We start from the raw sequence: 26,010 nt of genomic DNA, 5'->3' as shown, positions 1-26,010 counted from the left end.
GCCGACCTCATTTGCCAGGGATATCTCGGCTATATGCGCATCGTACTCAGCTTCGTTGTTCGAGGATCAGAATGCGAATCAGAGAGCATATTCCAATTTCATTTCTTTAGGTCCGTAGAGGATTAGTCCAGCTCCGCTTCTGCCTTGGTGAGATGAGCCATCCACGTGGAAGATCCAGGGCTCCTCATCCCAAGCCAGGTCAGGTGCTGCAGTAATTGATGCCTACAAGGTTGTTACAGGCTCGACAACTTCAGGAGTCGGCGTGCTGAACATGCACTCAGCGACGAAGTCAGCCCAGACTTACGCCTTGATTGTTGGGCATGACTCAAATCAGATGCCATACTCATTGATCTCAACTGCCCATTTCGTCAGCCTTCCTGAGACCTCTGGTTTCTGAAGAACTTGCCTAAGAGGTTGATCGGTTAAGACTACCGCAGTATGGGCCTGAAAGTAAGGGCACAACTTCCGGGTTGCCAATACTAAGGCAATGGCTAGCTTTTCTATGTTGGGATATTTGGTCTCAACGGCATGCAAGACTTTACTTACATAGTAAATAGGTCATTGCATTCTATCCACCTCATGAATTAGGATTGAGCTGATTACCTCATCACTCGTGGAGAGGTAGAGTTTTAGCTCGTCTCTAGGTTCTGGCCTGGTTAGCAAGGGTGGCGAATTGAGGTATCGCTTGAGCTCGTCAAATGTGAACTGATACTCTTCAGTCCACTCAAAGTCTTGGTTCTTTTTTATGGCATTGAAGAACAGAAGACATCGCCCAGCTGACTTAAACATAAACCGCTTTAGGGCGGCTATCCGACCTGTTAGCCTTTGTACCTAGGAGTAAGCATTATACGGTTAAAACCGAAAAACCAAATCGAAAATTTTGGTTTCAATTTTTTCAGTTCAGTTTTTTTGGTTTTTGGTTATTTCGGTTTTGTAAAATTTTGGTTTCGGTTTCGGATTTTAGGTTTAGAAATTCGATTAACCGAAAAAATCAAATTATCCAAACTTTATTATCTATAATATATATCAACATATAATACATGCATAATATGTATAAAATATATTATATTATATTATGTACTAAAATATATAATTTATTATGTACATTGTATAATATATATATATATATATATATAGTGTTGAAATTCAATTTTAACCAAAATAATAAAAAACTGAACCGAAAGTTTAGGTTTTGGTTATTTCAATTTTGGTTATATTTTTCTTTTAAAATTTTGGTTTATTCGGTTCAATTTTTAACCAATAAATCATTTGCTCACCCCTATTTGTACCTCTTTTATTGTTCTAGGAGGTCGTATATCTAGGATGGCATGAATTTTGTCTAGATTGGCCTCGATGCCTCATTGGTTTACTATGTACTTGAGGAACGCCCCCGACATGACACCAAAGACACACTTATTCGGATTGAGCTTTCAATTAAATTTTCTAAGTACGTTGAAGACATTAGTTAGGTTGGCAATTAGAGTTTCATGGGATTTTTCTTTGCGACCATATCGTTTATATACACATCTACTTTGTCGCCAATTAAAGGGGCAATTTTTTTTTCACAAGGTGCTGATAGGTCGCCCCAATGTTCTTTAGGCTGAAGGGCATAAAGGTCGGTCTGAGTCACGAAGTCCATTTTCTCTTGGTTTGTAGGATCCATCTGGATCTGGTTATAACCAGAGTATGCGTTCATGAAGCTTAATAACTTAAACCCCGAGGTTGCATCTACTAGGCGGTCTATCCTAGGGAGTGGGAAGTTATCCTTTGGGAAAGCTCTGTTGAGGTCGGTATAGTTGATGCACATGCGCCATGTCCTCATGAAGTCCGCAGCGAGGAGCTTCCTGGTCTCCTTGTCTATTATTCTCCACCTCTCCTGGGCGAAGTTCCTTTTCCTCAGTTTTACTAGTCTGACTAAGGGTTTACATTCAGTCTATGGGTTCTCAAAGAGGGGTTTATGCTAGGCATGCCGGTGGTTGACCAGGCAAAAACATCTAGATTATTAATTAAAAAGCTTACTAGTTCAAAGAGTAGTGGTTACTTGAGGCACATGCACCAGGACAGTGTCTTCCATTGGGCGAGCTCCTTCCTTGTTGTTCTCTGGGGGCAGCTCCAGGTCAACATCAACCTGTTTCCCTTTATCTTCAATGTTGCAATGTAGCACTTCCGCGATTCAAGCTGGTCACCGCGCATTACTCCTATCCCGTGGTCGGTGGGGAGCTTCATGGCGAGGTGGTATGTCGACAATACCGCTTTGAGGGCGTGCAGTACTGGTTGGCCTAGAATGGCATTGTATGGTGACGTCATTGCCAACACCAGAAAGTCATGCCAGAATCTCATCCTGTTCGGCGCGGTTCTTGCTATCTTGGACAAATTGATTCATCTAAGAGCTTGGATTACTCCACCATCAAAACCGACCAGGGGGGACATTGGCTCGGGTCAGGTCTTTCCTCCGTAGTTCCATTTGATCAAAAGCTCCAAGGAACATGATGTCTGTTGAGTTGCTAGGATCGATGAGTATCCTTTTTACCTTGTAATCGTGGATCATGAACTTGACTACGAGGGCATCATTATGAGGGTAACAGATCCTGCACGTATCATCTTTGTTGAAGTAGATCATCTCTTCTACTCTTTGTCATTTTGGTAGTCCCCCCCCCAGTCCAACTCGCGAGCTAAGGCTCGACTAACGGGGGCGACAGAACCACTACCTTCAACTATCCAATGATCGTGTTAATCATGTCGCGAGTTGGTGGGTTACCATTTTAATGCATTTGCAGGTTGGTGTCGCGGTTGCATTGCATTAGCTCTCGGAGACATTGGCCATCTACTCCTATGAGAGCCATAGGGGGCTCAATCTGTGGGGGCAAATCCACTATCTATACGCCGTCAACTCACACGAGAGCCTTGAAGGGATCGACCCGCAAAGGTGACTCCACAGTCCATTGATTGTCGGCTCCCATGGGAGTCACGGTAGAAGTGTCGATTGGACTGGATTTGGTCCAATCCGATCTAGTCCAATGTGAGTCGATTACAAATAGGCCAGGTCTAATCCAATCTAATGAATAATTTGGACCATTTTGGACCGGCCCAATTCAATGTTCAAACCATCCAATTTGTTTAAATTCATTTTAATTTAGATTGGTTTCAACCCAAACCCAATCCATTGACACCTATATTCTTATCTTATATCAATGGATCGGATATTGGCTTAATCCAATCAAATCCAATAAATTTATTAGGGATGGATTAGGTCCAGTCCAATCTAATAAATATTTTTTACTAGACTAGTCCAATTCATTGTCTTTTTGGTCTGTCCAATCCATCCAAATTGATTTTGGATTGGACGGGGTCCAGTCCAAAACCAATCCATTGACACCCTTAAGCCATGGAGGGCTCGACTTGTAGAAGTGACCACACGATCAGGTTGATGAGGCTTGTCCGGGCGAGATCGCTGGAACTTGTTTGGGCTGATCATTTTGATTATGCTCCCTACTTATTTCGATCCAGGCATTGTTGTTGTTGCTTGAGGATGCCATTACTTGAGGTTTAGAGAATGGATAAGAACTTAGCTTTTGTGTAGCATGCTCCCACAAACGGCGCCAATTGATGGTGCGCGATCTGACGCTCCCTGCTGGTAGACAGCTTGGATGTTGAACTGAGTAGGTCGCCTAGTTGAGCTGCAAAGAAAGAGATCAGTGTCCAGGTTGCTTTACTCAGGGTGGGCACTCCTATGCTTAAGTTAGTGAAGAGTTTTAAGAGAGCTAAAAAGCGAGAGAGTTGTGGATGTTAAAACACGCATACCTTTTCTGTGAATGGGGATGCCTTTATATAGGCTAGCTGTTGTGAGGTTCATGAAGCGCGTCCGAGATCTTCGACCCGCCTGGTTTGGAGGTGGTTTAACGCCCAGAGATGGACTCCACGTAAGCGAGTAGTGTCTATCCAGTCTCATCCGAAGCGGGTGGGGTGATAGCTGGCTCTTCTGACGTGGCGTTGTGATCCCGGGGAAGTTAGTGATGATAACTCGCTGAATGAGGAGGTCACCTAGCACGTTAGGCAGGTAGCTAGCTGAACTCGGGCCAAGTTAGCAGAAGCAGGTCACCTCCTACATCGACCTGAAATCTTGCCAGGCTGTTTGCAGTTCGGTCTGCCGAGGTCATTAGAATAGATGCAAGATATCCGAGGCACTCTTGAGGTCTACTTACATGGTACTGAGATGTCATCTAAGTTTGGTACGGGCCAAATCGCCCTTCATCAGCCACCATATCGGATCATGGGGTTTTCGGTTGAAATCAATGGAGCCAAACATTGGCTTAACAAACGTTATATAGGGGACCCGACGGTGGACGTCATAGTGGTAGGTATGTATTTCATCTATGTAAAATTGGAGGGGAGGGACTACACACCTTGTGCTGCTGGACGCTGGTCTTTCGATAGACAACACAACCTATCTGTGGATATTACATGATTATGCGATACAGATACAGCAAGGTTGAGATCAGTTAAGTTACCATGCAAATACGACAAGAATTGCTATCCATCTAATGTGGAAAGCCCTGTATCTTTGCGTCATCTTGGTGGTCCAACGGCTTTTGATCCCCTCCCTCCCTCCCTCTCTCTTTCTCATCAAGTTCTTTTAAAAAATCTAATATAGGATGAGATTGGTATTGAATGTAATTACGTTTTCTTTCGGTAATCCACAATGCTGCATATATGCATTGGGAGATATATGAGCATTAATTATGTGATTCATGTTTATATATACTTTCCTTACTTTTGAATATATGGTTATGATCAAATAGAAGCATGATTGGAGTCATGTTGATTCGGTAGACACCATATGATATGTCATGCTTACATAGCTGAACCATGTTTTCTAGTTGATCCCCCACTCACACTTTTTTCACATCCCTAGAATTTGGATTTGCTTCTCACAAAGCGCATCTTATCCCAACCTCACAGTATGTTGTAGTGCATCAAAAACATCTCCCAATGAATGACAATTTACAATATATGTAGTTGCAAGTGATGTGGAGTTGGTCCGAAGAGTGAAGCAAATTTGGATTCCCCACAAGACATTACCCCATGTATTGGGAACATCTCCCCATGGATGAAAAGTGACACATTCCTAATATAGTGTCTTGTGAGTAGGTTGTGGGAAAAGTTTATGGGTAGGAGATCCGAATTCATGAAAAAAGTTGTATTGAATAAAGGCCATTTATGGTTCTAAACCCATTAATTATTTGGTTCCAATATTAAAAATGGCATACAAATGAATGATCTTGTTCACAAACACAAACATCCCCTGAATGAGTGCCCACATTTTATCATAAATCCATGCTAGAAAGACATGATACTAAAAAGGCTTTGACCAATCAAACCCCCGTGAATTTTAATAAAGTTCATCTGATTGGTTTCAACCTTTATGATACCGGTTGATTGGTTATAAGCTTTTTGGGTATCATAGTCTATCGAATTGAAAAAAAAAGTAAAAAATAGCTTGATAAATTGAATTGCATAGTATGCATTTTTTTGGGAACGTGTCTCAATATTTTAAACCTTGGTTGCATATGGATTTATTATGCATTTGGGTTTAGGTGGATGCGTTGGGTTGGGTAAACACACCCAGTCCCAAAGAGGGGCGATCATGGGCTTGGCCTAAGTTTTGCACCTATAATAAGGGCTTTAGCCTGGCTTGATTCTGGGCCTATGTCTTTTTTTTTTTTCTTTTTTTTGAAGGCAAAACATCATATTTCATTCAACTATAAAATTTGTATGAATACAAAGTAGTAGTAACAGTACCAAGCAAGAAAGTCCAGAAACATTGTATGAAAACAGAGAAGTGGTAACAACACCAAGCAAGAATACAAACATTTAAAAAGAACAAAATATTCATAGTGGATAAAGGAGAAGAAACTTCTACAACAGAAAAAGGTGAGGCAGAATCACTAACAAAAGAGATAAATGAGTGCATCTCCAACTACTGAAAGAGAGGGATAAATACAGTAGCGATTCGTCATAACTTTAACCATTTGGAACCATAACCGCCTGCACTTTCACGAAATAGAACTAACTTGAACTTTAAAAGTCTAGAACCATAACCACCAGAACTGTTATCACCAAAATTAGAACCAACTGGAAGTTTAACAACTTAGAAAAAGTAACTGCCGGAATTGTTATCACCGAAAATAGAACCAACTGGAACTTTAATCATCCGAAAATGAGACTACCGAAACTACTATCACCAGAAGTGGAATCAATTGGAACTTTAATCACCCCAGAGTTGAAACTATTAGAACTGTTGTCGCTAGAACTAGAACCAATGGAAACGTTAACCACCTAGAATTGTAATCGCCGGATTTGTTATCATCGGAACTAGATCCAGCTAGAATTATAAGTGCTAGTGAAGGAAAATAAGGAAATAGTCACCAGCGGTGAATCAAAGTAGCGATTAAGGCCACCACCTAACACTCTGCCCCCTATCTAAAATCCTTGCAAAAAGAACGAAAGAAAAAACAAGGGACAAAGAGAAAAGGAGAAGAAACGAAAGAGAGTGGAGGATTGGACCGAATTAATCAAGAAGAAGAAAGAGGAGTGAGGGAAAGGGAGAAGAGAAGAAGAAATGGAGAGAGTGGGAAGAAAAAAAATGACTGAAATGGAAAGAAGAGAAGAACCCAAGAACAACCCCGAGATAAAGATTCTCTCAATGAAGAGAGAGAGGGAACCTCTAGAAACGCAAAAATGAAAACTCTCTCAGAGAAGCCTCTCCCCTTGTGTGACAAAAAGAGAGAGAGAGACTCTTTGAGTGCCTGCCAATGCAATCTTACACAGGGCTTTGTGAGAGACAAAGACTCTTCGAATGCTTGTCAATGCAATCTGGAATTGGGCCTATGTCATTTATGTATAAAATATTATATCATATGGCATATAATATGCACACAAAATTTATTTTACGTATTATATAATACAAAATGTTGTATAAAATATATAGAATAAGTGTCAGATTAAAATATTAATATAAAAATATATAATGTAACATAAAACAAAATAACTTAATGTAATATGTATATATTACATATAATTAAATATATGTGGGCCAGATTAAGCCGATGCCCGGTCCTAAAATTTATTGGTCCGATGCGGTCCAGACCCAGGGCAGGCTGAAAGTTATCACCTGCACCCCTAATCCCAAACCAATGAATTACCAACCTTACCATCACATTAAAAATACTCGTGTGGATCCCAGAATTACAAAACGGTTGATCATGCAATTCACGATATTACTGATGCTCGTTGGAATCATGAATCATGATTAGAGCGATCCTGGTGGCGCATGGTTACTGAGCTTAGCTTAGCTTTGATGTTTGGATAAGTGAAAGTCAGGCTCTGTTTGATAAGAGTGCAAATAGAAATGTGTTCAGTGCAAATAGAAGGCTTAGATGGATCCATTCTTGATGGGTTATGACACTTTGACTTTGTACCCATAACTACAGAAGCAGAATGGGCGATTCCGTCTAGCCCAGCTGAAAAAGAGGAATGTCTCACTCGATTCAGAGGAATTTCCTTTTGGTACTTTAGCCTATTATCTTTTGACCATCTAAATGAGTGCCATCGTACTACCAAAGAAAATTTGTGTAGTAACAATAATATTTTTCTTGCTTTTGTTGGATAAGTTGGGGGCATAGGAAAGAGTCTACAGTGAAGAGATAGACTTGAATCTTATTTTATCAGTTTCTTGTAGATTTTACTCCCGATATGCTAATCCAAGAGACCATCTCTGTAGTTCAGTAGTTTTTTTTTTTGGGAATGAGGAGGATCGGTTTAGTGGGATAGTGGGTGTCTCCCAAAAAACAAAAGAAGATAACCTTCTCCCCTTTTGGTATGTTGAACTTATTCCTTAAGCACAACTTAGAGTTTTTGCTTTGTTGCTTATAAAAAAAATAACCATAACCTTAGCTTTGGAATGAAAGAATCACATTTGGAATAAGTACTCATTTGTTCAAATAAATCCAATGGTTATGCAAATCGGGTCTCCGGCTAGCCTAGGTTCCTTGGTTTGTCGCCTACTCTATTTATATTTATAGCGTCTGGTTTCAGGTTTAGTCTCACAAGTTCATATTATATTTGTTAAAGGAAAAAAGTACTAAGGATCTGTTTGGTTCGCAGGAATAGATGGAATTGAAATTAAAATTGGAATGGCTCAATACTATTTCTACCGTATAGTTGAACGGATGCCATTCCCATTCCCATTCTAGGTGGAATGGGATTCCTGCATATGCAGGAGTGGCGATGTCATTCTCATTCCAGCATCTTTATTTATTTATTTTTCGACAAAATATCCCTACCAGTTCATGTCCTACTCGACCAAAAGTCCCCAGACCTTCCACTGAAGGTTGTTGGCATTCCATGCTGTCGATGACCACTATCTCCGGCGAGGTAAGACTGATTGTCAGCCGGTCATTCTTTCCCTATCTCTCCTCTCTTCTCTTTCTTCTTCCTCCCCCTCTTCTTTTATCTTCCTCTTCCTCCTCCCTTATGTCACCGTCGCAGCTAATACCGTTAGTAGTTGGTATTATTCCATCTCTCTTTTTCTTCCAAATCTCTACCTTCATCGTTAGGGGTGTCAATGGTATTTAAAAATATGATTTCAAATTCAATGTTTGACATAATTGAATTGAATTTGGATATGACCTTATTCGATTCGATAAATATCTGAATTTGACCGATTATTTAATTCTTATATATAATATATAAAATATTTAATGTTATATATATAATAATTAAATTATATAAATAATTTATATACTTTATATAAATAAAATATTAATTTTACATATTTATTAATTATCTAAAATAATTAATTGGTCAAATTCAAAACAAATTGAATATTTAATCAAATTCAAATTCAAATTCAAATATTAATTTTCTATATCCGTTGGATATCGAATTGAATTCGGATGTTAGATTTTCTGATTGAATTCGAGTTTGAATATTGCATGCTTTGATTCAAATTTGATTCATTTACACCCCTATTTGTCATTGTGAATAGGGGCAAAACTAAAAATTTCATATGATTTTAATTTTAACATCTAATTGAACCAAATAGCAATAAATTCTGATACTTGCATGAACCAAATAAGTATTTAGAATAGGTAAATCCAATTCTAACTCTTGGAAATTCCAATTCCATTTCTATTTTTAATCCTAACCACAAACCAAATATACCTCAAATGTCTCCGAGTCCACGTGCGAGCCTGATGTTGTTATATGAGTCTTTGACATAATAGAACTTTCCTCATCACAGCTAATTTAGGCCATGTTTGGTTCACTGGGCCTCATTCTCTTAATTCTTGCCCATTCTAGGCAAGAATGGGCAAGAATGAATAACATTACAGTGTTTTGTTACAAAATTATTGCCGAGGGCTGTTAGACAGTTTTGTATGCCCTTAGCTCCAATCAATTTTGATGTACTTTTGATATTTAATGTAAATAAATAAAGTACATGTTTGATTCATGTTGTGTGGTAAGCTTCTGTGTAAGACCCTAAAACTGAACACTTAATGAGACTTGTGTTAGTTTTAAATGTTCATAGCCATTGGATAAGTCTGGGGAGATTTATCCTGCCAATGTTGACACTAGTGTGCTGCCAATTGTTGGGGTGGCTTGTATCAGCCGCCAGGGTGAGACCCAAGGCACACGCAGTGTAGGATTACATGAATCCTTGAACCGGACTGGATTTCCAGTATTGCCCTGGACCTTGGAGATTGATGGGCAAAACTGGAATGTTACACCTGACCCCTAGACCCGATTATAGTACTGCACTGGGTGTCGGATTGGGTTGTCTTTGATATGCCAATCAGTGAGATCCTTAGCGGGGGTCATCCGAGTATGTTGGGACAGTCTAAGAATTCATCTGAGTGGGTGATCATAGTGACGGGATCAGCCCCTTTGTCGGACAAAGGTAATGATCGGGGATGCACTCTCTCTGATGGAAACTAAACTGCCGACAGTTGATTTCAATCGTTGGAATTTTGTTTTGCAAAATTTATATAATATGATATATATTTATGTACGGTTTCAAAATGTTTGCAAATGGTTTTAATTCCCGGGATCCATGTGAGTAGAGAGTGCAGCATTGTTCCTTGCAGCCGAGGGAGAGGTCCTCTCTTGTTGGGCAGTGCTTGATCATTATGGGCTGAGAGGTTAAGTGTAAGGCCATTTAGGATAATATATGATGGGCTAATCTTGCATTTGCCTACAGTCCCTGGGTTTTTATAAGATGGCTTGGCCTAGAGACCACTTAGTGTAAGTGTTGGGCCCATAGAGTCCATGCGATGGGCTCAAGGGGTTCACTGCGCTTTCCAGTGAATTCGGCTAAGCCTTGTAACAAAGGTTGGGCCGAACGCATGTGGCTGATGTGGAGATCAATGCTTGGGTCCCACGCCATACAAAGAAGCCCAACTGGGCAACAATTTGGAAACTTATTGAGCATTATTTAGTTATTGGGCCTAAAAGCCCATTTCGAACTGGGCTAATATGATCACCCACTTAAGGGGACGAATCTGTAGATAGGATTAAGATGAACCTCCTGATGAGATCAGGAATGGGCTGATCTAATCTGCAGATAGGATTAAGATTATCCCCTATCCAAATACAGATTTGGATTGGGATAACTCCTAATAGGATTAGGAGATTTCTTAATCACTAAGAAAGGAGAAAACCCTAATCAAGAATTACAAGAATTCAACCTAGGGTTTTGCAGTAACACTCTTTACAATTAGAGATAGGACCTCATCTTCCCTAAGCTGAAAACTACAGTCACACCACTTTTAGACTTAGGGATCTCCTCCAGCCGCCGCCACCTTGCTGCATAGTTCGAACCCCATTGAAGGGAAAATCAAATCTGTTCTTGATATCACTTTGTTGAAAGGCTGATTTGGTTCGGTGCTCTAAGCCTCCAACGAGTTCTTGTGAAGAGTTCGGTACGTGAGACATACACTGTTGGTTCTGCCCCACCATCGTTGTGTCATCATCAATGGGAGCAGATCTTGGATCTTTCTTTGGGTGTGAACACCAACGTTGGGAGATTTTGATTCTCCGTATCAGGTATAACCCTTCCCCTGATCTTTGGTTTGAGTAGATCATTGAATATTTGATTCTAAAATAAGGAAATGCGATTCCCAGTTGGAAGAAAGGTAGGAAATTTTTGAAATTCGCCCACCCATTCCGCAACATTTTTGGCGTCCATACGATGGATCCCACCATTCTTTCAAGTGCCACATTCTTTTTAAAATGAAAAAATCAGCCCATCAACACAAAAATTGACCAGCCTGCAACATGAAAAATAATCATAACCCATCTTGCTCATTTCATTTTTTGAGGAAACTCTACCTATAAAATTGTTGCCATAGATGCTTGCTTTTGTGAAAACGCTTTTACAAAAGTACTTTTACAAAAGCACTTTTCTAAAAGTATTTTTACATGAAAACACTTTACGAAAACATTTTTATGGAAGTACTTTTATAAAAGCACTTTTGTGGAAGTATTTTTATGAAAGCATTTTATGGAAGTACTTTTATGAAAGCACTTTTACGAAAATACTTTTACAAAAGCACTTATATAAAAGTACAAAGCACTTTTATGAAAGTACTTTAATAAAAGCACTTTTACGAAAGTACTTTTATAAAAGTACTTCTATGAAACTACTTTTATAAAAGCACTTTTACCAAAGTACTTTTATAAATGCACTTTATGGAAGTACTTTTATAAAAGCACTTTTGCGAAAGTACTTTTATAAAATCACTTTTATGGAAGTACTTAAGCACTTTTATAAAATCACTTTTATGAAAACACTTATAAAAGTACTTTTATGAAAGCACTTTTACGGAAGTACTTTTATAAAATCACTTTTATGAAAGTATTTTTATAAAAACACTTTTATGAAAGTACTTTTACGGAAGCACTTTTATAAAAGAACTTTTATGAAAGTACTTTTACAAAAGTACTTTTATGGAAGTACTTTTACGAAAACACTTTTACAAAAGTACTTTTATGAAAGTACAAAAACACTTTTATAAAAGCACTTTTATGAAAGTACTTTTAGAATACATCTATGTCAATTGGTAAACATTAACTATTGGAGACCTAGGCTAGCAGTTTGTGAATATCCGCAAATTTTTTTTTTTTAAGAATGAAAATGAACAATATAGGACACTTGTCAATTTGAAAAGAATTCATTTTTAGGAAAAAAGTGTTTGGTTCATAGCAATATTTCTGATCATTCTGCCTATTTTAACCCATTCTTTTCTATCTTAGAATTTCATCTTAGTAAGAATGAGAAAAAACGAAAATTTAACCAAACATGGTCTTAATTTCCCATCTTAGGGATAGAATATGTAATGTGATGTGATGCAAGGAGGCAGTAGGATCTCTTGGTTCAAAATGAATAAAAATCACGTGATTTTGTCTTTATTTCTTTACAGCTGTTATAGCTAATTTCCTATCACAAGGGATTGGCAATCTCTAACCCAACTCATATAATCCAACCGTGGTGATCATCCAAGCCCACTCACCCATGATCCATCAACTCCATTAACTTAGGGGCCTTGTACATGGGTTTACAGTCCATTTGGGCGGTGAATGAGTTGGTGGATGCATTATTAGGCAATTATGTGTATGCGTGGGAGTGGTTGGTGCATGCATTATTAGGCCTTTTGATTCAGGCCCAACTCCATCCATGCCACTCTTCACCATTATTTTAGAATGGTTAAGTCTTGAGGTGAGGCGAAGAGTACAAAATTTGCCTTTGGGCTTAAGCTTTATTAGCATAGACCCGTGCGATCTATGGGAAAATCTAAAAAACTTAATAATTTTATTTTTTATTTAATGTTAATTTATAAAAAATAATTATTGTTAATTGAATATGAATAAATATTTTTTAATAAATTTAGTTTTATTAATAATTTATAGTAATTTTAATAATTTTTATTATTTTTAAATGAAATTTTGATCAACTTTAAATAATTTATAAAAAATAATTATTCTTTTTATTAACAATTATATAGGAATGACAATGGGGTGGATTCAAGGCAAGGTACCCCATTCCCTTCCCCTGCCCCATAGTGAAGACACTCTACTCCATCCCCGCCCCGTCCCCAGTGTCACGCGGGTTCATGACAAGGTAACCACTCCTTAATGTCGGGCGAGTTTAGGGGCAAGGCACCCCACTCCTCGTCAATGATGGAGAATCCTCGAATTTTCCTGCCTCGTTTCTAGTATTGGGCAGGTTCAAGTAGAGGTGTAAATTGGGTCATGCTGGATCAGCATGACATGACCTTCACGTGGCCCACACAGTGCGAGTCATGTCGTACTGACCCACGATGCGTCCTAAGTCGTGCCTTACTCCTCTAGGATAATTTGGGGGGTCGATTAGGCACGAGCTCGTGCCATGCTGTCGGTTGGGCTGGTCCATGGGTCGGGCTTTGGTTCAGGCCATGCCGCACACCAAGCCAAGCTCAAGGTGAGGCACCCACTCCTCGTCCAAGGTTTTTAAAAATAGACCGAATAGAGAACCGTTTTATGGTCGAACGGACTGACTGTTCGGTCCAAACGGATGACCCACTCTAACAAAAAATAAAAACTTAGAAAAAGAAAAAAAAAAAGGCCAAAAACAGTTGTCTGGGTTGATGGTTCGACCGCCCAGGTCAACAGTGCTAACCAAATAAACGATTTTGGGACAAAAAGCGGTTTTGAGGTGAAACGGTGTCTGGCTCCCAATTTTTCTGGTCTAACCATCTAGTTTGATCCAGTTTTGAAAACACTCTCCCTGTCAACCCAATATTCAGTTTGATGATAGAAATGATCAAAAGGATATATTGAGTATCAACCACATGGTAAATTTCTAAAAATACACTAAATTGTCTTTAATATTAAAAAATGTAATTTTATGAAAATTTTGGAAAATTTATTGTACTTGTGTAATTTTGAAATTTTATTAAAATTTATTTAAATTTTTATTAAATAATTTATTTTATTTTTAAATGGTTTACTTACAGAATTATACTAATTTATCTTATAATTCCTAATATAAACTAACCAATAATTTCCTTTTTCCAATATTATACTAATTTATCTTAATAATTTGTGTAATTATTTGTTCAGATTATGGTTTTCCATTTCCTAGTCATTTATCTTTAATAAATTTCAATAATTTGCAATGAAAATTACATAGTTTTTCAGTGGTTTTCCAAAATCTATCAAATGTAATAAATTTTCCTAAAATTTCCAAAATATTCTAATAATTCTCAATAATTATTTAATGCATTTTAAATAAACTTTAAATTTCTAAAATATTCTAATAATTGTCAACAATTATTTAATGCATTTTAAATAAACTTTTAAATATTTTAAATCTTTTAATTTCAAAAATGTTATTTTACGAAAATGTAGTTTTATGAAAATTTTTGAAAAATTTATTACGTTTGTGTAACTATGGGGATTTATTGAAAATCTTTTTAAATTGTTATTAAATATATATTTTTTTATTTGGTAGTTTACTAACAAAATTACACTAATTTATCTTTTGTTTTTCAATATAAATTAATTATTAATTTCATTTTCTAACATTATAATATTGTGTTCCCCCATTTGTATTTGGTTATTAATTATAATAATAGCAATAACTAAAATTTTATACTTTTTGATAATTGTTAAATATAATTCTCAATTTTATAGAAATTAGTTAAAGTGTATTCAATTTCTGTAAAATATTGTTAATGAGTTAATTAATAAAAATATTTATTAATTTTTGGTAATTTATTATCCGTACTAATAAGAATATTTAATTTTTGATAATTTACTAACCGTATTTATTAACTTTTGGTAATAACACTATTTAATACTCATTGAATATGGGTGGGATTAAATATTAATCGTATTTAACTATTTATTAATTAATATGAATATTTTAAATGAGGGAGAGTGGATGTAGATTGGGGGGGGATGCATTTTAGGAATTGATTTGGGAGTGGGGCAACATGATTATTTGTTAAGCGATAATGGATATAATGGAGCAAGGAGACACATGGTGACGGAGACTTGTGCATTGTTAAGTGAAAGTTAAACAATAGAAATACATAAGTGTATATAATTGTTTTACATTTTAACTTTTTAATAAACAATCCGATCAAACTCAACACGAGTTGGTCGGTTTTCTAGTATTTCGTATCAAATTTGGTTTAACAAATATATATTAATATTTTATATTTTAAATTTAATTTTAATACAGAAAAGTAGGAAAATCCCCATCTTTGCTAGTCTAAAATTTTTTATATCATAGATTTAATTTTTAATAATATCATTGTAATTTATGATATTTAAAGTTAAATTTTAAGTTTAAATCTTTTGAACAAACAAAGTAAACTGAAAATAGACCCAAATCGATACAACCCGAGTTGGTGGGTTTTCGCTAATGGTTAATTGGTTTAGAGTGGCAAATTGCAGACTTGACCAGATCGATTTGGTTGGCAAAACAACCTGCAACTGAACTGAAGCAATCATTGAACACTCCTAATTTCACCTAAATTTATAGTCTAATCTCTAATAAATAAAAATAGTTTAATCTCCAATAATTATTGAAAATTTATAGAAAACATACACAATCATTGAAAATAAGTTTATAATGAAAATATAATAGATATATAATAAAAATACAATAATTATAAAAATATAATAAATACTGAAAATATACTAAGTTAGTCAATAAATAATGTAATCTTAAATAATAGTTTAATCTCTAATAAGTATTAATATATAAATTATACAAAATATATAATTACTAAAAAATAAATTTATAAAAAATGCAATAAATATGATAAATTAAACTTCAAAACTTGAATAATAGTTTTTTAATCTCCAATAATTATTGATAATTTTCTATTAAATAAAAAAATAAAAATACATTTATAAATAATTATTGAAAGCATATTTATAAAAAACAATAAATAATTACTAAAAATAAAATAAATAATAAGTATAGTATATGTAAATATATAATGAATATACACTATAATTGTAAAATTGTTACTAATGAATATAATTTTTTTGATAGTTATTTTCTATAACTATTAATTGATATAAGTGAAATTAATTATTTACAATATTATTTAGGTATCGAAATAATATTGTTATTTAAATTATTAAAATAGTAATTATTTATTGAATTTAATATCCCTAAAGTTATAATTGTACTATTTTTACATAATTTGTTATTAATTTTGTAAAATATTAAATTATTATTAATATGAATATTATGAATTCTATTGTAATTATTTTTCTACTTTAAAGACTTTTTTTTTCAAATTTAGTACATAATTTCGTTATTTTAACTTTTTAAAATTTCGTCATGTTAAATATTTTGTTATTTAAATATTTGGATAAAATGTAAAATATTTAAAAATTTTAGTTATTTGAATTTTATTTATTTTAATGTTATTACATAATATTAAATATTTTGTTATATTACTTAGCTATTTTTAATGTTTTTATTTAAGATTTTTAGTTGTTGAAATATTTAAATAATGTTTTATATTATAAAATTATTTGAAAAACACTTAAATTGAATAATTTGTAAAATTATAATTTATATTGTTACTACATAATTTCATGATGAACTTTGTAAAAATATTGAATTATTAATAATATGAATATTATTAAATATATTAATTTTTATGTTTTGAATAAACATTTTAAATTTAGTATATAATTTCGTTATAACATTTAAATAGTTCTGAATTTTTTGAATTGTAAATTTCTTTAAATAGATATAGATAAAAAAGTGGGGGAGAGGATAAATAGGAATTAGAGATAGTTTAGGAGAGAATCTCTCTACTAAATTAGAGATAATTTAGAAAATAAAATATGAATTAGAGACAATTTAGGAGGAAGTGGGGGAAATTGGTGGCACTTGGCTAAACATTAGAAAAGCAAATCCCTCTTTCTTTATGGTTGTTAGAAATAGTTAAACATATGTGATTTCCTTATTGGTTTGATGGGTAGTTATGTGGAAATAAAAAAAAAAAAAAAAAAAAAAAACACAAAATTAGGAAGGGGGGTTTGAAGTAAGGAAAGGTATGGTGACCTAGAGAGACCAATTCTAATATATATAGATAGATAGATAGATATCTTTAGTTTTTTACATAAAATAAAATGTGAAATGTTTATAATTGTTTATTGATTAATTATCTTATTTAACATATTATATGCTTTTTATCATTTTTATTTGACATATTATAAGCTTTTTTATCAATTTATAAATTTTAATTAATTTTTTTCTTAAATTTTAAGCCTTACAACGCCACGAGCTTCACCTTTTTGGGCCATTATGCCTCAATTACACTTTTTAAGTTTTAACCTTTTAAAACAAAACCCTGCTATTGCCTACCAGTCCGAGTCTCCTATTAATGATATTCTACTACCCTTTCTATTAACTCGGTGATAGGATGATTACCTGTGGTTAGTAGGAAGGGCAGCTGTCACCATATCATTGGGCTACCTGTGCATCAGAATCACTTTAATTACGTTTCCGACTCGGCCCATTAACAAATAACAATAGAGGATGAATTGCCCAGCGCATCGACGTTATCACATCACAGTTGGCAAAACATTTTTCTTCCCGAATACATCTCCTCTGTCCTCATCACGTAACGCCACTTCAAAAGAGTTGCACATAATCAGGATTCCCTAAGGCTATGTTTGGTTTGAAAGAAAAAGTAGAGAAAAACACAAAATCATTTTCCTTCTTTTCCTTACATTTTCCTTTAAATCAAACATAGCTTAATGGTACGTTTGGTTGTTAAGAAACGCATGGAAAGAGAAGCAAAAACTCTGCAATACTTTGAAAGTAGAAACATCCTCTATTTGTACATTTGAAACATCTCCCTATGAATGCATGGCCAGATGCCATGTGCACATAGCTTTTTTACTGCAAGAGATCCGGGCTCTTTTTTTCTTAGAAGGTTAATGAGGCAATTTCATTGATCATGTGCTCTGATTAAAATCTTGAACCATCCAATCATGAAGAAAAGAAGGGCGTGTAGACCAGGTCTGCGTACATGAAACATATGAAACTCCTTTTCTAGACAGGGAGTTCAGCTCCTTTGCTCCTCGTATCCCAAGTCGTAAGGCCAAAATCTTCATAGAGACTAACCGTCTCTCATAGTCTCTACTGTCTTAGGGCATATTAAGAAGTAAACTGTATAAAGTTAGATACAGAAGGCAGCCAGATAGGCTGATGGTTAAACCTAAAGAAGTCCTCATCAACATGTTTAGAAATTTGAGCAAACCTATGCACAGAAATATTTACTTGTCTATTTACAAAAACAAAAAGAAGCCATTGAAACTTCCTCAAAGCCTGAATTTCAAAAAAAAAAGAGGTGATTGGCACGCCAGGAAATTGGAGTTGTAGAGTTCAGACTAGTAACAACCGAAAGGGAATGGTTGTTGGGACCAGATCGCAGATCCCGATTCAGACTTTTCTTTTGGAGAGGTCAAAATTCAGGGAATGTTTGAGTGTTTAATAAAAAACTCATTATAAGGATCGAAGCTAAGTAATCATTTTTCCTTGCAAGGATTACATGTTATGTGCTGCATACTAGCACTGAAGAGAGAGAGAGAGAGAGAGAGAGAGATCAGTAAAGCATTTTGTGAGGATCTAGGACGTTTAACATAAAGACAGTTTGAGTTTCTGTGAATACAGTTAACTATACAAATCAATGGTGCCTCGTGATTAGCAAGAACAGTTACTATTAACATCTAAAACTCCAGATCAAATGGCACCGGATTACAAGATACTTTCAGTGACACCCAAAATACCTGCTGCTGCCCATCACTTCCCGTCATTAAATTCTAAAAATTTAACTCTCCCATCATGCTGATACATCCACCATTCATCTATTTGCAAAGCCATAAAAAGATCCAAGTCTAGCAGAACAACCCTCAGGAGCGAAAGATACCTCTAGCCTCCTCACAATGCTGAAACTGCACTCGCGGGATCTCAAATATATATATATCACACTACCTTACCAGCTGAATCTTTTATACTGATTCTTTTCTTGGCAGAGAATCTCTCCAGCATCATACTGGCAAACAACGTACTCAATGTACAATTTGTAACCAATCAAAAATATGTACATAATTGGTGACCCTGCCAACCCACATTCAAACCATTCCGCTTCTGCTCATCTTGATGCACAAAATAATGGGACTCCCTGTTCAACTCAAACTAAACCGTCGAAGGAAACATGAATTTGGTCAATATTTCTTGGCTTAAGATTTGAAGCAGTACCTAGTCCTTGAAGCAACCTCACAACATCCACTGTGTCATCCAGGTAGTACTTAGCTTTGCTAGGCTTTTGCCCCACGGTGCATGCAAAGATTTCTGGAACTGCAGGCAACAATGGACTAGAAACTGTACTTGATATGCTCTCAAACATGTCCTCATCAGATCTATCATCACCAATGCACATGACAAAGTCTGGTGGCTCACCACTACTGACCATTGCAGATAGGATCTTCTCTGCAACCAACCCTTTACTTGCTCCCTGCAGGTTATGAAGCAAGTTGTCAGGACCTTAGCTACAAAAGACCTACAAGCCAATAGAAGAAGAATAGCAGTTAAATGAGGTGAGGTACATTGGTACATCCATACCTGTGGCTTAACTTCAACAATCTGATACCCTCTCTTAACAGCAACTGGCTCATTTGCAAGTACACTTTCTAGGTGATCCAACAGTTCCAATGCCTGGCAGGATCCAAAGTCAGGGTCTGCATCTTGATGGTGCCAAACCAGTGCACTTTCCTTTGACTCTATATAGGAGCCATCAGTTGTTTCTGTATAAAGTCTCATGACAGGTTCTACAATTTGTTTCCAATCAAAAGAAGCTAATGGACTGGATTCCCAATCAGAGGATGTTTTCCACCTGCAATTAAATGGGTGCAACTATGAGTTTGTATAGATACAGAAAACATTTAAATGCTAAGCTCAAAATTCTGAGGCATAGGTTAATACCTAATGAAATACCCATGTTCAGCAGCTATTCCCAGCATTTCACAAGAGGCAAACCACTCACTCAAAGAACTCCGCCCTCTACCACTAACAATAAACACAGTGTTCTTAGGATCATTGCACAGGTTATTGAGAATTAAGATGACATCAGTGCTTGGAGTTTTGTTAATAGATGCATGAGGCACAATAGTACCATCATAGTCCAGAAATATTGCCCTTGTATTGGTTCTCTTGTATGCAGAGGCAATATGGTCAACAGACAACTTCCTGAAACATGGAGAAAGAGCAACAACTCTGAAACCCAAGCCAAAACCAATTCCCCAGCACCGTTTATTGTAGTGATCCCTGCATGCTCTCTCCAAATCCTGCATAAAGCTGCGGACCCAATAAGCAATGTCATGAGAGCTAACATAACGATAGTGTTTCTCATGTCGTAATTTCTTCTCAGCATCAGGCATGGTGATGGCCATGTTCAATGCATCAGCTACAGCATCAACATCCCATGGGTTGACCCTGATTGCCCCACTTAGAGATGGTGAGCAACCAATAAACTCAGAGACAACAAGCATACTTGTACGAGGCGTTTCCACTGCCACACCCAAAGCTTCGTTCATATGCTGAGTTCCCTGCCTACAAACTACGTAATTGTATGGAACTAGGTTCATTCCATCCCTCACAGAATTTACAATGCAACATTCCGCCACAGCATAAAAGGCAATCTTTTCATAATTTCGAACAGGATGGTCAATTAAGATAACTGGATCATGGCCTGGTGAACCAAAAGTTTCGTTGATCCTTCTGGCTATCAAGTATGTTTCTCTTTCTGCTTCCTGGACATCTTTCCCTGTACTCCTTGCAGGATTCACAATTTGAACCAAGATTAGCCTGCCTTGTAATTCCTGGTGCTGTTGAAGAAGCTGCTCCACAGCCAACAATTTCAGGCTGATACCTTTAAATATGTCCATGTCATCTACCCCAAGAATTAATTTTTTCCCTTGAAACTTTTCTTGGATTTCTTTGACTTTGATGGAAGTAGAGTGACGATTTAGCACAGATTCCAGTCTACCCATATGAATACCAACGGGCAGAATTTTAATGTATACCGTGCGACCAAAGTAGTCTAATCCAATGTACCCACGTTTAGATGCATAGTCTATGCCCAACATCCTACTGCAACAAGAAAGAAAGTGCCGAGCATAATCAAAAGTGTGGAAACCGATCAGATCTGAATTTAGCAATCCTCTCAATATTTCATCTCTAACAGGCAGAGTCCGATAGATTTCTGATGAAGGAAATGGACTGTGAAGAAAGAAACCAAGCTTGACTCGGTTTAACCGCTTCCTTAAGAAAGTAGGAAGAACCATAAGGTGATAATCATGAATCCATACATAATCATCTGGATTTATAACTTCCATGACCCTATCTGCAAATATCTTATTTGCAGAAACATATGCCTGCCAAAGTGATCGGTTGAAGCGATCACCATGATCCGGACAAATAGGCAGCATATAATGAAAAAGAGGCCACAGTTGTTGCTTACAGAATCCATGGTAAAACTTCTTCTGAAGGTTAGTTGGAAGAAATGTGGGAACACAATTGAAATCCTCCAGCAACTTGTGGGCAACTTCTTCCTGTTCACTAGCATCTATGTTAACTTTCAGAGAGCCAACATAAATAACCTCAGCTTGAGATGAGAAACCATCCTTTAGTTGCAACAGAATAGAATCCTCATCAAAACTGAAGCACCACTTGCCCGTTTTGGTATCCCTCTGAGAATGTAGTGGGAGCAGGTTTGCAACAATAATTTTTCGCCCATGGCATACAGATGGGGTAACATATGAATCTTCATCTTTATTAACATTATCATCCAAATCAGAGATAATTTCAGGAGCAGTCAACACCCGTGGAAGTGATCTTGGAGTCTGAGAGAGATCCAGAAAGTCCCCAGAAACTAAGTCCAAAAAATTGGCACATGATCTTGATACCATGATTGTTACAGGGAGAGTTATGTTGATAAACAATGGTACAAGCACAGTTAAATTAATGACAAAAAATCCAATTTCTGCAGGAAATATCTTGATAAATATCCCAGAGTATATATGTCATAAGTACCTGCAAAACATTGAAGGGAAAAAATGAACATATTGCTAAATGTACATCCACCTCATACCCCAGAATTTATCACCTGACATATTTCACAATCATCCAAAATAGAACTAGTTATAAATAAAATGTAGCTAGCTGCTCTTTGCATCTGTTATATGCAAGGGCAAAGAGCAGCTAGCATCCGTGCAATCTGATGCATTAGGCTAATACACGCATTTAATCCCTTGTTTGCTAGAATCTTAAATCCTTTATTTTTTTTTTCAAAAATAGATTCTTAAACCTTGATCACCTCCACTGTATCGACATCAGAAGTCTAGTTAAGTTGCTACTGTTTAAACTGCTGCATCATTTTACACACCTCTTGTTCATTATGTATACCACTGCATAGAGGGCAAGACCTTCTTACAACTAAAATATAGGGATATATCGAGATGAAACACAAAACATTTCTATGAAGTAAGATAATTGAATTTGAAGGCGATAGCCTAAAAGCATGTTATTAGCATTAGACCTATAATTCTGGATACCTGTACAAGGGAACCATAATATGTTGGATACTTCACTTTTTAGCACAAATTTTGTATCCAACAGCTTGTTCATCCATGTATGTTAGCATTCTCTACTTATCTCTTCTAATAGTGAGAAAGTTTTAGCAAACAATCACATGTTCAACAAGAAAGTTTTCAATCTAGCAGAGAAAATGATGCATCCATCTTTAACTGTAAGATATCATCTGCAGCATGTGACATATAAAATGATTGTCGGTTGCATATAATTGTATCTTCTAATAGTGAGAAAGTTTTTATAGACTAAGGTACCCAGAAACTTATATGAGAGTAATAATATCATGTTGGATACTTCAGTTTTAAGTGTGCTCTATCTGGGTAACACAGTTTACAGATATATGATTTCACAAAGCAATAATATGTAAAGAAAACCATTGTCAGTATATAACTATACATATTTAGTGCCACAGCGAAATAGGCAAGTAGAAAATCCTAAAAACAAACTAAAAGTTTCCTTTGCTACAGAAATAGCCTACCAATAAATGATTGGATCCACTTGCCAACTCTTGGTCTACAATCTAAAACTTACTTTTGATGTTAAAGAAAAACAAATATTAGCTTTGCACAAAAAGAAAAAGATCCACCGATTCACTAACCAAAACCAATTTCTTTTAGTATTCATACATTTCATCATCGTCCTCCTCCTCATCATCTAGCCTTGTCCCAACTAGATGGCATCAACTACATGAATGCTGCTCTGTCATTCTGTTCAGTGCCATATCTATTGTAAAGTGTTCATAGACCTAACTTTGCAAAACCATTTACATCATAGAAAGGCAGACAGATTTCAACCCAATACAACTAATGTTACATGTAACATTAAAAGAATCAGAATAAAATGGATAAAAGAAACATACACAGTACATACATTGATATGCATGTACACTCTCTCAACCAACATCTTACAAATGGTATTGTACTATTGTATGCCTTATCAAAAAGATCTAAAAAAAAAAAACTAAGCAGATCGTGCCAGATTTTTATTTTCTCCTTGATTGTTTTCCTATAATGCAATATCCATTCAAATATTATCACGCATGAAAATATTTTTGAATTAATTCGGGATTATAATACAATTAAAACCCCAAGCAAATAGACGATATCTATTTTGACGAAGAAGAAAATATCACAACCAACTTTAACAGGAGGGAAAATCCTCGATTATTACGACCTAACTTTTGGGCAAATGCCTTAATTATCTCCGTATCTGTGTTTCCTATTTATGAACAATGTCACTAGACTCGAATTTCTGCTTTCGCAAGTCATTAATGTTAGTTCAATTAAATATTATGATCCTTCTAGTAATTCCTGAGAGAATAAGAAAAATAATCCCCGTCGTTGTCTTTGAATTAACTCTCAATATGCTTCAGAGAGATTAGTTACTCCAAAAATTACTTAACCTCTGATATTTGTTGTGCTTCTGAGATCTGAAGAAAAGAGAAGGAATTTTTTTCTCCACTTTCTGTCAAATTTTCAAGGATTGGGAGCAGGCAAAGAATACTTACACGTTAATAAATTTGAGAACAAAGTACACCCAAATCTTGCAGCAAATTCTCCGCGCCAAGAGAAAGAAGAAAAATCGAAAATTTATGTCTAAACTTAAGTCCATAAACTGAGAAAAGCAAAGAACTATAAAAATGCTAACACAATTAAGTTTTGAAAGAAACTGAACTCGAAATTTAAAAGGGCGCTCCAAGTAACAGCCAAACTTCTAGATCACAAAATCTCAACCGGAAAAGAAAGGAAGTCCGGCTCTCACCTGAAACAAACATTCAAAAAGGAAACCAACCACGGGTCTTGTGATCAAGACACGACGAAGGTTTCTGCGAAACCGTCAAAACTCAACCAAATAAGACGACGAAAATGAAGAACATAGTCAAACCATATAATTTACCATGAAAAGCGATAGAAAGCACTCCAAACAAGACTGAGAGAACCAACCGGGAAAAAGAAGAACGCGGCGACCCGGCAGCGATCGACAACAGGTCACAGAAATGAAGAAGATAAACAAGAGAAACTCAACTGTTAGGTTAGGGACAAAATTTCAGATATCAAGAGCGATAGGTTTATCAGGAATTTGATGAGAATGTCAAGAGTTTCCGTCGTTCAAAAACCACCGAGAAAGCACAGCCACGGAGGTTCTGGTCATTTTAATACTTCAAATAGCGAAGTAGACATCCTTTCTTCTGCTGGTTTAATCAGACAACTCGAAGTTAAGAAACGAACCCAAGTTAGGTTAGATTTAACCACTGTTTGATTACAACGTTTACCTCTTTCTAACAGGTGGCAGCGTGCGATTCTGATTGGTTAATCCTTTTGAGTTTTGAGGGTATCACACATTTCGGTATTATAAAGATTGATTGTCAATTGGATTGGATGATACCGATTGATTGGTTAAGATTATTAGGTATTACACCTTTTTTGATATTTTTAATTATTATATTATTTATCCACTTATTGAAATTACGAGGAGTCTTCCAAAGGGGAGGTGAATTGAAAATATTTCCTGATGATAACATCATTATTTCTGTTATTATTATTAAGCGACGTTTTTAATACAGAGGACATTGTGGAGCTTTTTTAACTGGATCTTCAACTTGAGCTTGATACATTTCATTAGGTAAATGTAATAATTATTTAATATGTGCTTTTTTGTCGGTTGTGAAGATAAAATTAAAGGAAAGAAAAATGAATTATATATGGATAGGATCATGAGATAGTTTGGTTCACCAAAACCAAAAGGTTGGATGTCATTATATATATTATTTTAGAAATAAAATTTTGAAAGAAATTGCCAACGAAAACCTACCATTTAAAACCAATTGGGAGAGGTTAGCCTCTCCAAAGTAACCAATTGGGTGAGATGGCCTCAGTCAGTGAAAATCAGTGCTCATACGTTCGAACAACCTCTCCCCATAAAATAAAATATTTAAGTATAGACATATGCAAATGGTATTTCAATGGTAACAGCATCTCCGGTGAATAATAATTAATAAATACTGGAGATGTTCTTAATGCATAATAGGTAGGATGTGCACATGAGACACCTGTGAGGAGCAAATTCGGGATCTTGCACTGACTAAAGCTAAACTCCTAAAGGATAGAGGCAAGAATTCACTTTTGCTAATACAGTGTCTTAGCGCAGGGGTAAAACAAAACGATCAAGGCCGTTGATTTATTATTGTGCTCCCTCCAAGATGTCGGTTCATGTATTGTTTCAGTGCAGCGCGATGTAGCTAATGTGGTTTGGAGGGGGAAACAGGAAACGATGGCCAATCT

The 26,010-nt window shown here is 35.9% G+C and overlaps 1 protein-coding gene across 13 annotated transcripts; it reads right to left on the bottom strand.

Moving 5' to 3' along the window:
* Positions 1 to 18,694: 18,694 nt before the first annotated feature.
* Positions 18,695 to 24,941, bottom strand: LOC104607905 (putative alpha,alpha-trehalose-phosphate synthase [UDP-forming] 9). 13 transcript variants are annotated; one of them, XM_010273673.3, is made up of 5 exons: positions 24,673 to 24,941; positions 24,491 to 24,554; positions 20,063 to 22,171; positions 19,703 to 19,973; positions 18,695 to 19,595 (listed from the first exon to the last, which is right to left on the bottom strand). In XM_010273673.3, exons 3-5 carry the CDS (start codon positions 22,045 to 22,047, stop codon positions 19,272 to 19,274), a joined length of 2,580 nt encoding a protein of 859 aa, XP_010271975.1. In that variant the 5' UTR covers positions 22,048 to 22,171; positions 24,491 to 24,554; positions 24,673 to 24,941; the 3' UTR covers positions 18,695 to 19,271. The 13 variants fall into 13 exon arrangements, with proteins under 13 accessions (XP_010271975.1, XP_010271974.1, XP_088760352.1 ...); XM_010273672.3 differs by having other exon boundaries at positions 24,626 to 24,909; XM_088904226.1 differs by having other exon boundaries at positions 24,404 to 24,527; positions 24,626 to 24,909.
* Positions 24,942 to 26,010: the final 1,069 nt, after the last annotated feature.

Source organism: Nelumbo nucifera, chromosome 4 (genome assembly GCF_055504915.1).
Source record: "Nelumbo nucifera cultivar China Antique chromosome 4, China Antique-T2T, whole genome shotgun sequence".
Classification (NCBI taxonomy): domain Eukaryota; kingdom Viridiplantae; phylum Streptophyta; class Magnoliopsida; order Proteales; family Nelumbonaceae; genus Nelumbo; species Nelumbo nucifera.
The sequence above is the reverse complement of the archived record's forward strand: the minus strand, read 5'-3'. Positions and strand labels throughout refer to the sequence as shown.

What these genes read in the sequence shown, in the direction of transcription:
- LOC104607905 (XM_010273673.3), bottom strand. Translation starts at nt 22,047, where the DNA reads ATGGTATCAAGATCATGTGCCAATTTTTTGGACTTAGTTTCTGGGGAC. An exon ending in GAACATGGGTATTTCATTAG is followed by an intron (nt 19,974 to 20,062) that starts GTATTAACCTAT and finishes ATTTAATTGCAG; the next exon opens with GTGGAAAACATCCTCTGATT. An exon ending in TTGTTGAAGTTAAGCCACAG is followed by an intron (nt 19,596 to 19,702) that starts GTATGGATGTAC and finishes CATAACCTGCAG; the next exon opens with GGAGCAAGTAAAGGGTTGGT.